Source organism: Mesoplodon bidens (genome assembly GCF_964165515.1).
Source record: "Mesoplodon bidens genome assembly, chromosome: 13".
In the NCBI taxonomy this organism is placed as follows: Eukaryota; Metazoa; Chordata; class Mammalia; order Artiodactyla; family Ziphiidae; genus Mesoplodon; species Mesoplodon bidens.
In genome coordinates, this window is record NC_138169.1 from 64,420,013 (window position 1) to 64,432,856 (window position 12,844).

General features: G+C 55.4%; 1 protein-coding gene across 5 annotated transcripts in view; it reads right to left on the bottom strand.

The window, feature by feature from the left end:
* Window positions 1-887: 887 nt before the first annotated feature.
* Window positions 888-12,844, bottom strand: part of ZBTB7C (zinc finger and BTB domain containing 7C) — a gene marked incomplete at its 5' end in the record, with an annotated part of 377,445 nt that continues 365,488 nt past the window's right edge. For all 5 annotated transcript variants that reach the window (XM_081252548.1, XM_081252546.1, XM_081252547.1 and 2 more), the window contains one exon: window positions 888-3,852. In XM_081252548.1, the coding sequence (XP_081108674.1) occupies window positions 3,201-3,852 (652 nt within the window). In that variant the 3' untranslated portion in view covers window positions 888-3,200. The remainder of the gene's footprint in view (window positions 3,853-12,844) is intronic.

Below are 12,844 nucleotides of genomic sequence, written 5' to 3' on the forward strand. Positions count from 1 at the left end.
AGAAACTCCGTCTCCTTTGTTATTAGAATGAGGCAGGGGAGGACCAAGGTAGGGAAGCGATTAGCCTGAGGACACACAGCTTGGAGTCCAGACTTGAAACCCAGATCTGTTCTTTTGCCTGGACTGAGAAATGCTGCATTGGGTTTATAAGAATGCTTACCATGGCAAGAAAGGGGATCTGATTACAGAAACGTGTCTTGGGCTTAACCCTTGGTTCTACAGAAAACGCAGTGCAAAGACCAATTTTACTCAGAGAGTCTGTGCTCTAGGTTCTGAGTAGAGTTGATGCCATTCATGGACAGCAATATATTTTCTTACCTCCTTCAGGGCCTAGCATTCTGTTTGGGAAAGAGGATCAGGTGAACGAGGAAGAGAAGTCTAACTCCAGTGCCAAGGAATAAAAGGAAGAAGGCCGAGATGGTAGCAAGGCCAGCCAGAGGCTGTTCTGGAATCCAAGCCAGGTAACTGGTAGGACTGATGTGTTAAAATGGTCAGCAACCCTTCGACTCTCCCTTGCTCACACACAACAGGCTGTACCTGCACATGTAAACACACACACACACACACACACACCACACACCTCACACTCGGAGTCATAGATATCCAAAAGCTTATGATCAAGCAGAGCCTCACAAAATGCAGGGGACCACTGACGATCTGACCTCGCCACCACACAACCACCCACTGTCACCTGCAGTGACAATGCAAAAGGGAATCAACCTGAACCAGGGAACTGAGTGTGGCTTTCTTTTACTTAAAACGCTGTCCCTCACATTATTAAATAAGGGTCAAAGATCTGTGTTTTTTATAAAGGCATCTTCAACATTTTTATAAGTTTGTGACACCCAACTGTCAACCTCTTAAGCCACGAATGTGTACAGATAGTCTTGTGGCTGTGTCACCTCTCACAGAAGTGCAACTCTCAATATCATTTAATCAAGTCAATTAATACTGTTTAATAAATAGGCCAGAAAATTAGCTGAGAGTTTTTCTCGGCGGGATGCAGCGTGCGACCAAAGTTATGGAAGATTGTCCCTTGAATCACTAAGGCAAACCTTGTTGAGTGTCATTTTACATAAAGCAATCACATAAAAAAAAGTTATAAATAGAAAAAAATTCCGAAGTTCTCCCACAGACAGGGAAACTGAAATGTCCCCCCCACCAAAAAAAAGGGAAACAAAACAAAACACTACCATCCCTACCTCCACGACCCATTTGCTTCAAGTTCTTGATCATACAGTACTCGACATCTTTGGATATTTTACAATGTACAACTCCAAACTGCAGCCAAGAGAAAACAAAAAGAACTAACCAGTCGTCTGAAAAATTGAGTTTATGAGAAGTCATTACTTTTACAAAATAAAAACAAAAGCCCCAACACCACTGCTTTCTAATTTGTTCGTTTTTCCTCGTTTTCTCTTAAAGTTTGGGTCAGCCCCACTCCCTTGGCTGAGGGGGGAACACAGGCATGTTGGCTGGTGGGTCCCAGAAGCGAGGGTCAGAAATGGAGACAGGAGTGTGAGAGGCGGCTGCCCAGCAGATGACGTCTGAGGACAAGAGGGTGTCAGCAACAGTTCCCTCTGGCTGAAAGGGCAGCTGGTGGTGTGTGGAGTCACGGGTCTCTTCGTGGGGGAGCTGGGAGAGTGACAGAGTCTGTGGTCTTCTCTGGCCTTTTTGTTTTTTTTGTGTTTGCTCAGGAAGAAGCCAAGGCGATAGGAAGAGCCGAAGTCTCTCTGCCCACAGCTCTTGGATTGGGGACACCAGCACTGGGCCATCTGCACAGGAGAACTCTCCTCCCTTCTCTGGGCTACTGAGAAACAAAAGCAAACTCAGCAAGAAAAGGGAGGGAAGGACAGGAAAGGGGAGAGAAGATCAGGAAGGCACTGGGCCAGCAGAGCTGTCTTCCTTCTCAGGACCGGCTACAAACCAGAGAGCCAGGGAGAATGCGTGGACAGCCCTCACTCACAGAGCCCTCCAAGCCAATATTGGAGCCAAGCCTCTGACTTCCCACACCGGACAGCTGGCTTCCTCCCTGGGGGACCACGGAGGGGTTGAGGGTGTTCAAACAAAGCAATGCCAAAGTCCTGAGAAGCCCCCAACTGAAAAGCAAACACACACCTGGGTAACTAGGCATTTTGTCTGTTTCCGGGAATCAGGTGGAGAGGGGCAGCTGCCAGGTGTTAAGAGGAGGCCCCCATTCCTTCTGTGTTGGCCCTCGGAGTCCTGAAAGGCTCCTTATGGCATTGGAGGGACCACGCAGAGGTGGGGACAATGCAATGCGAGATGGTAGCCCCCGGATGCGCACAGTGGCCTGCCCAGAAGGGAGGGTAGGATTTAGAGTTCCCCAAAGCTGCCTGGGGGCGGTGGACAAGCCCACCCCAGCCCTCTTCCTCTGTTAGCCTGTCTAGTTTGGCCACATTTCTCACCTGTGCCAGCGTAGAGGTGGACGTGATAAAACTAAGTCCAGTGAAACAGTGTCACCAGGGACGTTAAGACTGCAAAGCTCCTGCTCTCTCAAGGCTTCTCTCTGGAGGGCTGGGCATGGATGAGTGTGTCGGTGGATGGATGGGAGGGGGAAACAAAATTACCAGCCCCCTTTCACAGCAGGGTGAAACTGGGGTACAGACGGCTGACCTGTCCGCGGTCACAGGACAGGGAGGGAAAAATGGGCCCGGACCCCAGGAGACCCCCTCCTGACGCCGGGAGGCCTCCCTGCCAATAGGGCACTTCCCCTAAGGATCCCAGGACCACTGGAGACGGGAAAAATGACCCATCGGAACAGTGTCAGCAGGGACTCTGCCTTAGAGTGGTGGGGCTCAGGATGTGTGTCTCAGGACCCTACCTTCATCCCTGCTCCATCCGGTGTGCCTCTGGCCAAGCCACCTCCCTCCGTCTAGCCCCACACAGCTCCAAAGTGCTTCTGGACACCTGGCCTGGGACCTCCCCTTTGGCATGGGCCCCTGTGAGTTTCTGTGTGAAAGCAGAGAGACAGCCAGAGAGAGGCCAGGCCTTTTGGGAGGAGATGCCCATCTCAGACACCAGCAAAGGGGAGGCGGCTGCCTCAGGAGGCCCAGAAAATACCACTGCGGCTGCTATTTTTTTCCTTTTTCCTTTTGAAATAAAAAGTTCAGACCCATTGGATGGGGCAGGTGGGCCTGGGAGGGGACAGGGAAGCAGGACTGGGGTTGATGAGGATCAGCCTAGTTGTTGGCTTCAGACATGGAGGCCACGTGGTTGAGGCCGGCGAGCCCGGGGAGGCCGGCCAGGCCCGCGGCCCACGGGTCGGGCAGCGGGAAGTAGGGACGCGCGGCGGCCACGTTCTCGGCCAGCGCGAAGGCCAAGAGGCCCCCCGCGTTCCGCTCGGCCTCGAGCTGCGCGCGCCCGAACAGCTTCATCTGCGTCTCCTCGAACTGCCGCTCCAGCTCCTGCAGGCTCAGCGCGCCCTTGGGCGCCGCCAGGAAGTGCTTGGCGGGGCTGGGGCCCGGGAGGCACACGGCGGCCCCGCCCAGGTGGCCGCCCACGTCACCCAGCGCGGGGGGCATCACGAAGGCCGCCTTCTCCGGGGCCGGGCCGCCGGGCCCAAAGAGCAGGCTGGCGGCCCTCCAGGCGGCGGGCTTGCGGCCGCGCCGGGGCCGGGCCATGCGGCAGCTCTGGCGCTTGATGTGGCGGTGCAGGTGGTCGGAGCGCGTGAAGCTCTTGTAGCAGAACTCGCACTGGTAGGGCCGCACGCCCGTGTGGATGCGCATGTGGTTCTTGAGGTCGTAGTTGTGCACGAACTTGGCGTTGCAGTGGATGCACAGGTAGGGCCGCTCCCCCGTGTGCTTCCTCATGTGGATCTTCAGCTTGTCCTGCCTGCAAGGCAGAGCCAGAGTCAGTCCCTGCCCAGAACCCCAGGAGCCACTCCTCACCCTCTCCTCCCCTTCCTCCAGAACCTGCTAAGGCTCCCAGTTGCTGCGGTGTCAACCCTCAGGAACGGGACCCCTGCTAGAATTTACCTTCAACTACTGCGCCACCCCAAACAGGTGTGGCTTCTCCCCTGGATTAGAGAGTGGATCAGGAGCCGGGCCCAGAGAGGCTGCTGCCATTCCAGAACACCTGTTACGCATAAGCTCAGAAGACTGAAGTGCCCACTCTGTCAGGGCCCGTCTCATAGACTGGAAAATAGACTTGCTGGGGACATAGGCCCCGAAAGTCAGCAATCTTTCATTAGTCCTCCAGTGGGGCAGCCACTTCTCATACTGGACTGCACCTTCAGCTCCACTCTCTCCAGGCAACAGGGTCTTTCCTCAAGGTTCGCCCTGGTCCCATCCCGGCCCCTGGGCTGTTGAGACCTGTCGGTCCTCAGCACTAATCTGAGAGGCTACAGGGATCAGGCACACCTTGTTCAAGCCTCCTGCACTGTGGTTGCTTGGCCCCAGCCCTCGGCTCTCCTCTTTGCAGACAATTCCAGGGTTTACAAAAGAGCCAGGTGCAACAAGAATGCAGCCTAAGCTAGGGCAGAGGGTTTCAGGCTTTAAGCAGTGTTATTCAGAGGTAAGAAATGACGTGGGGCTGCGGCTCCCATCAGCGGGTGTGGGAGCCTCCGCTCCAGCTGCAAACCCACTGCTAACGTGATGGGTGACCTTAGGTGAGTTACATAACCTCTCTGCGCTGAGCCGAACCTAGCACGAGACATCAATTCCTGTTGTCCAGAGCTGATGGAGAGAAATTTGGGTTTGTGCTGAGCTAGATTCAACACAGCTCCTGGCGGTCTTGAAAGGAAAACGGACATCTCACGGCTGTTTTCATAAAGATGGAACGCTGCATAAACCAGCTAAAGGAGCCTTTCAGCCACGCAGAAGTGGAGGCAGGTGAGCTTCGAGAACTCTCAGGATCCTTCTGCAGCCTTCCTTGACCAGGCCAGGAAGCTGTGTCCAGCCTCCCACCTCCTCCCTGCAGGTGTGGCTTGGGTGGAGCGTCTGCCTGTAATTTTTGGCTCGGCTTTGAGGTTGGAGCAGATGTGGAGCCCAGGCATCCGCCCTAAAATGGCCAGATTTAAACCACACTCAACATAACCCCAGGCCAGCAGGAGCGGCTCCTGGTCTCCTGGTGTCCCCTGGCCACTAGAGGTCTCACTGGCTCTCATTTTCCAGCTAGTTCCCCAGGGGTGGAGCAGGAGAGAAAAGGACATTGATGAGTACACTGGCAGGGACCAGGGGAGAAGGACCAAAAGGACAGATCCGTTTCTCCCACCTGTGCTCCCTGGAAGGCTGGAGGGCACATGGCGGGGGGGTGGTGGGGGGTGGTGGAGAGTGGGGGGGGGGTGGAGAGTGGGGTGGGCAGGGAGGAGGAAGGGAGAGTTGGTATCCTTCACACACCAGACACCGCCATCCCCGTCCCTGCCCTGCCCACAGCCCACCAGCTGCCCCCAGGCTGCACGGTAAGTACCCCGCTGTGACATCTCATGTGCCCTCCTGCCACCAGCGTGCTGCTCTTATGGTCTTTGTAACCCACATTTCATCCAGGTGATTGGAGTTCTGAGCATCCTGGCTAGTGGATCTCAAACTTGATGAGCCATTATCAGGGTCTGATGAAACACAGAGTGCTGGGCCTCCCTCCCAGACTGCCTGAGTCAGTAGGTCTGCGGGGGAGAGAGCAGAGAGTTTGCATTTTGAATATGTGGCCGGATGTTGCTGCTGCTGGTGGTCTGAGAACCACTGGCCTAGGTTAATCCTTCAGTTGGCTGGTGGGCAAACTGAGGCTCAGGGAGGGTTAGGGTTAGGACCAGGGAGGTGAAGTCCCTAAGGTCACCACGAGGGTAATGGCAGAGCTGGGACGAGAACAGCCTAGGCCTCTTTCCTCAGCACTGCACTGTGACCTGTGTAAAAATGTGGGGGTGGGGTGCAGAGTGCTATTTGTAGCCCTAGAGCGACGCTGTACAGTCCTGGGGAATACGTCTCGGGACTCCACACGTTCGCTCAGGCTCTGATGAAAACTGATGCTAGGTGGTTGGTTAGGCTCACTCATTGCCTGAGGCACTCATCCTCACCAGGGCCTAGTGGAGGGTCAGCTGAGAGTCACCAGTGGGGCTTTCAATACATCATCTCATTCAATCCTCACTACAACCTTATAAGGGAGATTTTTTTAAAAATTACTATTACATATATTTAATAGCATTGACACCCTCAAATGATGGACAATGCAAATGGTAAATCTTCAAATGTCAAGGGCCTCTTTAAATATGCACTGCTTCTCCTGAGCTTTTTGTTAGGGCATCTAAAGTAAATCACACTTCAGAGGCGACTGGCCCAAGTGTGGGAGACGTGCTGAGAAGGTGACTGTAACTTCCTCTCATTGAGCACCCGCTGTGAGCGGGCAAGTACACCATTTCAGTGACCCTGGAAGGTCATTATTCACAGGCGAGGTACAGTGCAGGAAAGGGACCCCCGTTAGGGGTGTGGGAGCCCCTGCTCCAGCTTCAGACCCCCCACTAACTTGCTGGGTGACCTTTAGGCAAGGTATTTAACCTCTGCATGCAGAGTTGAACCTAGGGCTAGACATCAATTCCTACTGACGAGGAATCTGGGTTTGCATGAGCTCGGTTCAACACACCTGGATTAATTTCCTCACTTGGACTGAGGAATCGCTGGGGGCTCAGAGAAGTCAAACAGCTTTCCCAAAGGTACCAGCCGGTGAGGGGCAGAGGGGTATGGAGGGCTCTCTGGGCATGGTTTGTTTGCAAGCTCTTCTGAGGATTTTCATACTGAGTGTTCCCAGCCTGAAGCCTGTAGGGGCTGCCTCAGAAAGTGCAGCCCGAACAATCACACCAGGGCATCTGCAGCCAGCCTTCCGTCTCTGGGGTCAGAAGACTGGGCCCGGCTGTGGGAGCAGCTCAGCCTGGGCAGGAGCCACTGTCCCCAGTGGAGACTTTTCATGGGAGCAGCGGGGGAGGAGGGTGGACAAACCTCATAAGTTAGTCCTGGAAAAAATTTAGAGAGCATTTAGTTTACTGAGAGCGCGTCTGAATCAGTGGGCCCAGTAACCTGCATCGCTAGCGGTACGCTTCCCAGGACCTTGAAAATACTGATCTAACCCAGCCCATTCCCAGGGAGGGAATGGCTTTCTCAAGGTCGCGCAGCCTCCTTATTTCTGTAATGACCTTTCCACGTAGATGTAACGCGCACGTGCATTGGCAGAGCTGGGCCCGGGCTTGGCACACTCTAAGAACCGGACCAGGTCCTTTGCTGCCCTGGGCCTCAGTTTCCTGACCTCTAAAATGGGAGGCTGTGCTGCACCATTTTGACCTTTGGTGTTCTGAGAGTGGTTGCATCTGGGTAATGGGCTAATACTGAATCTCTTTCGGGCTGGCCGGCTTCATGTATTACCGCTCTTCTACCCTCGATCCTTTACGCATCTGATCTGCTGGCAGAGGCATCATGAGCGAGTTGGAATGTTCCAGTCTGACTCTCAGCAGCTAAGCTCTTGGTCACTTTCCTTCAGGACTGGGGGTCCGGTGGTCCCCCTTAAAATCTTCCAAGCCCCCTAACCCTGTCCAAAGGCCTATGTGCTAACTCACCCCTTAGCATGGCTTTGAAGTCTCCTTACAAGCTCACGCCTTCCAGTTATAAAGGGATAAGATCTGGGGGCCCTTGGTGACTATAGTGAACAATACTGTATTATATATTTGAAAGTTACTAAGAGAGTAGATCTTAGATGTTCTCACCACACACACACAAAAGGTAACTAAGTGAGGTGATGGGTGTGTTAACTAATGTGATTGTGGTAATCGTTTCACAATACATGTGCATATCAAATCATCACTGTTGTACACCTTAAACTTATACAGTGTTATATGTCAAATATATCTCAATAAAGCTGGAAAGAATAATCACCCCATATCCTTTGCCAGCCCCCGTCCTTCCCCACAGTGCTGCACCCACACACCACATGGACACACTGTTCCCCTAGCAGGCCATGCTCTGGTCAGCTTTGCATCTTTGAATCTCTGTTGGCATGAGCTGGACCACCAGCCCCCCTGGCTCAGAGCCTGCCATATTATGGGATGGATGCTGGTAAGCCCTGGCTCCTTCCCCTTCTGTGCGTAGCCTGTGTTTGGACACCGTGCTCCATCCCTTAGGTTCCCACCAGATGTCCAAGCGTAGATGCCAGCACGTGTGCTCTTTCCTTCCCGGCCATGAGCCCTCCTCTTCCCTGCACCTACATCCTTCATCTCTGAGTTTACCCTTGCAAACTGCCCTGCCTGAAATGCCTACCACTCCCAATCCCCCTGATCCCTCAGTGGTCAAACTCAAGTTCAGTCTTTCATAAACCCTTCTGTGTCCACCCAGGTCTCATCCTTTGCCCTGACCTTCCAGAGCACTTGAACACTGCAGCCCGAGGCAGGTCACTTGAGGGGCAGGGAGGGAGCAACAGAGGACCATGTGTCAGCCTCATCCTCTCCTGCCCCCTAAAGGCCCCATACGTGTCAGCATTGCCCTCCCAGCAAGTCCCGAGCTCTGGGGGCCCAGTCTCCCTGTCTGCGTTCTGTGGCCCCAATTCAACCACACAGGTGCTCCTGGCAGGTGGGAACACCTGTTCAGAGGCCGTCTTTGCTGCCTTTATTTCCCATGCATGCTATTCCCAGGGCAGGGCCATCACGTGTGCTGTTTCCCTTAGCTGCCCCCCATGCCTGCAGAGCCACCGCCCTGTCCCTGGCTCCTGGGGTCCTGTCTTGTTAGGAGCCTAGACAGCAAGATGATGCAGGAAGCAGCAAATTCATGGACAATGAGCACTGGCTCCCAGCAGCTGCAAAAAAGGAACCCAGGCTCAGGGACATTCCCATCAGTACTAATTGTGAGCTCGGGTCAGGACCTAACTGTGCAGGCGGTTGGTTATAAGGGCTTCAGTAAAGCCCGTGAAATTGTCCCTTCCATCATTCTCATGAGGAAGAGGAGGCAAAGAGAAGCGCTGTAATGTGTCCAGAGCTTTCCTGATCTTGGGCGATATATGGGGTCATAAATCTGGGCGTGATCTTAGGGAGCACCTGCTCCAACCCCATCGTGTTCCACATGGGGAAACCGAGGCCCAGAGAGGGGAGGAGACTCGGCCAAAGTCACACAGCTAGTTAGAAGCAGATGCAAGCCCTCAAGCTGGGGTTCCTGATCACCACTGCAGTGCCCTTTCCAAGGGGCTGCAGTCCCCAGGAGACACTGTGCTTTGTGTCCCCACATGCCGGCCCTGCTCTCTCTGCATGCATGTGGCCTGGATGGTACTGGAACCTGCTCGGATAAGAACCCATCAGATGCTTTGGAGTTCTGCCCGGTACACCTCACTGTACAGTGCAGTGGGTGGTCATGGCCACGGCCTGCTGGTGCGGGGCCAGTTCTCAGAACTGCCCAGTCCAAACCTGACGTGCTCCTCCCTCGCCCTGTCCCCTTGTCTGCCATCTCATCCCTTTACTCTGCACCTGGGACCCATGCCAGGTCACACGCAGGCAAGCCTTGACTCGCATTCCCCCTTCCAGCTCAGAGAGCTCATCGTCAGGAAAGATGGGCTAGTCCTGGTGATCTCATTCCCCTGAGTGAAAGGAAAGGGCCCCGGGTCCTGGGCCTCGCTGGAGGCTCCCAAGCGAGGATAACGCTTTCCCAACACCATCCACCCAGACTTCTTGGTAACCTGATGGTCTGAGACAAATTATCTTCCTGCTGCCACTGCTAATGACATTACATTATCTTAATAAGGTCCCCAGAGCTGCCAGGAGTGGGAGAACTAAGAAAAAAATACAGGGGGAAAAAAAAAAAGCATCAGCTGCCAGGCTCCTGGCCTTGTTTGGAGAGAGAGCTGTGGGGTGCCATGGAGCAATCAGCATTTGGCTTGCACTGGGGGGCAGGGGTTGGGGGCTAAAAGTTGCAGCCTTCATGGGATGTCGGTAGGGGATTCAGTGGAGACTGGGGAAATCGTGGCTCATCAGAGATTGATTTCTCGGGGTACAGAGCTTGGGTTGCCCATCCCTCTCCTCCATGGGACCACTGTTGTCTCCCGAGCTGGTCTCTTCTCAAGTGTGGCAGTTTCTTGACTTCACCACGTGTCCGCCAGACCTGACTGGAGCGCCTGTGAGAGCCAGGCTGTGGATGGGATGCAGGGGGTCCAGGAGGGAAGACCGCCCAAGCATGCGCTCTAGGGGTTCCCCTGACAGGCGGCCTGTACTCAAGGACCCATGTGGCAGGACAGGAGCAATTAAGAGTCTTCTGAGGCCTTCCCAGGCCCAGGCCAGGCCTAGTTGGTGGTGATGACAGGGGTTGGGGCAACGAGGAGGGGGAGGGCCCTGCGAGGTGGGTGGGCAGGGAAAAGCCCCACCAAGGGCAGCAGCGTCCCTCTGCACACAGAAAGGATGAACACCTTCTTGTCCTCCCTGGCCCACGTGCTCCCTGTTCTTCAAGGCCCATCCTAGGGGCCACCTCTGGCCCACTAACCCTGTAGTCCTGACCTTTGGCCCAGGCTTCCAGACTTTCTGGGAATAGAAGTAAAGGACTCCTGATGAGGAGGGTCTGGGGGAATCTTGGTCCAGGCTGCCTCTGCCCTAAGTCCTGGAACTGTTTCTCTCTCCCAAGTCACAGCCACAGGACCAGTTTCATCACGAGCTGTCTCTGCAGCCAGCACAGGCTGCGGCCGCCCTCAGGAAGAAAATGGTGACCTTGGACCAGGCTAGGGGAGTGGACACATAGACTCAGGCACAGACAGAGGAACTTGGAGTCCAGGTGATCATGGGATGGCCAGAGCTAGGAGGGGACAGCATGGGGCCAGAGATACACAGTCTGGTTGAAGCCTTTGAGGCCTTTCCTGGGGCTCCAGGGGTGTCTCATAGCTGGAAAAATCAGTGGTGGGACAACTGTAGGACTGGCTGAAATCTAGAGCTGGCTCGGAGGTGAGATTCCCGACACCAAGGAATAGACACATGATGGTGGGGCTACAGTCCCTTCTTGGAGACCCACAGAATGAGAGCAGTAAGTGGGGCCTCAGGGGCAGAAGGGGCTCTGTTGGAAGGACACCCAAGGCCCCTCCGCCATGTTGTGTTGCTGAAGTCATGAGGAATGATGTTCCCACGGGGCGTGGACATGCTGGGAGCTGGCATCGGAGGCCACAACTCAGAGCCTGGGCCACCTGAGTTGGAGGGTGGAGGGTGGGTTGCGCCAACGTCCCCCAGGAGGGACGGGAAGTGGGATCAACATCAGGAAGACAGGAAAGGAGGCCTGACCGGAGAGCAGAAGCTCAGTTATAATTAAGCAAAGACTCGGGCTCCAGAAAGGAAAACAGTGTCCACGAGGAGGACGTGAGGGCAGCAGGTCAGGGGTCGCTCGGCCTCGCGGGGGGTCCAGTCCCAGGTAGTGGCTTTGCCTTGCAAGGGAGTCTGGGAATTCCGAGTCAAAGAGGCAGCAGCTGCTGCTCTAAGTGGCCGCTGAAGAGCCTCCAGCTGAGGAGGGAGGGCAGTGTTACGGATGGAGGCTGCAGGAAGTCAGCCACACGGGGGTCCCCGTGGAAAGGCTGCGAGAGCACTTGGCTATATAGAGAGTTACAGGCCACCCGGACCTGAACAGGCCAGGGTTGAGGCTCTTTGAAGGCTGAAAAGAATCCTGCAGGAAGCTCTGGGGAGGCGACAGGAGGGCAGCAAGGAACCAGAGAGTCCGAAGAATGTGATGGGGAGGGGTGTCGAGGCGTGTCCATCACGGGCAGCCACAGCCCACAGTGAGAAATAAAGTCTCTCGGGGAGGAGGCCAAGAAACTCTCCTCCAACCTCTCCCCACTCCGGGTATCTCTGCTCCTGGGAGGGGGACCCCAGAGCTTCTCTGATCTTTCTCAGGAGGGCCAGTGCCCAGTGGGAACCGAGTGAGGGGAGATGTGGATGGAGGCGGGAATGAAGCTGCGTCAGCTGGAGACAGGCCTGGGGGCCCAGATGGCTGTCGTTCTGCTGAGCAGGACTAGACCACAGGGAGGGCAGGGCCGGGGGCTGGATGGCCTGGAGGGGTGGTGAGCAGGCAGGCACAGAGGCCACCCTGAGTGATCAGCAGGAATGTGCTGGGAGGGAGGGTTCTGGAATGCGACCCTCCTATACAACACAGCACTGAGGCCCAAACCAGGAGGCCCACGCAGAGGATGTTCTGGTGTCAAGAGGGTGAGAAGTCTGTCTTGACTGACCGAGTTTAAAACTTTCCCTAGGGAAGGCAGGGACACAGACCGGCACGGCCCTCACAGCGGAGTGTGGGAGAGGCCCGGAGGGAAGTGGGGAACGGAAGGGAGATGGGGACTTGGTCGGGGGGCAGGGCAGGCTCGCTCTGAGGTACCCTGAGATGCAGCACAAACCCTTGAAGCCACAGACCAGGGTCTCCCCTGGAGAGAGGGGTGTCCCCAAGTGTCAGCCATCTGCGCAGGGGACAAGCAAAGGAGGTGGAGCCCAGATGGCAGGAGTCAGGGGCTGGCTTTTCTGGATCAGGCCTGTGAAGAGTGTCCACGTCTTGAAGTCATTCCAGGGGGCTGCGGAGAGGCACTGGCTCCAGATGCATGAACTGTGCTTGAATTTGGACTGGGCTCTGGTTTATCTTCCGTTATCCCTGTGCTTTTGTCAAGCCTTTACAGGTGTTCTGTGGATCTAAGGTGAATTCAGGAGAAGAGGAGGGTGGGAGGTGGAGGTGACATAAGAGTGGCAGGGCCATTAGTGGGGGTCACCCGAGAGGGGGTGAATCTCGGGGACTTTGGGGCCAGCTGCTCTGCAGCGATAAGAGAAGCAAGCCCCTGAGGTCAGCACTGCTGGGTGGAAGGGGACACACCCGGGGTATGGGGGGCCCTGCCCCTCTGCACCTGGAAATGCTCC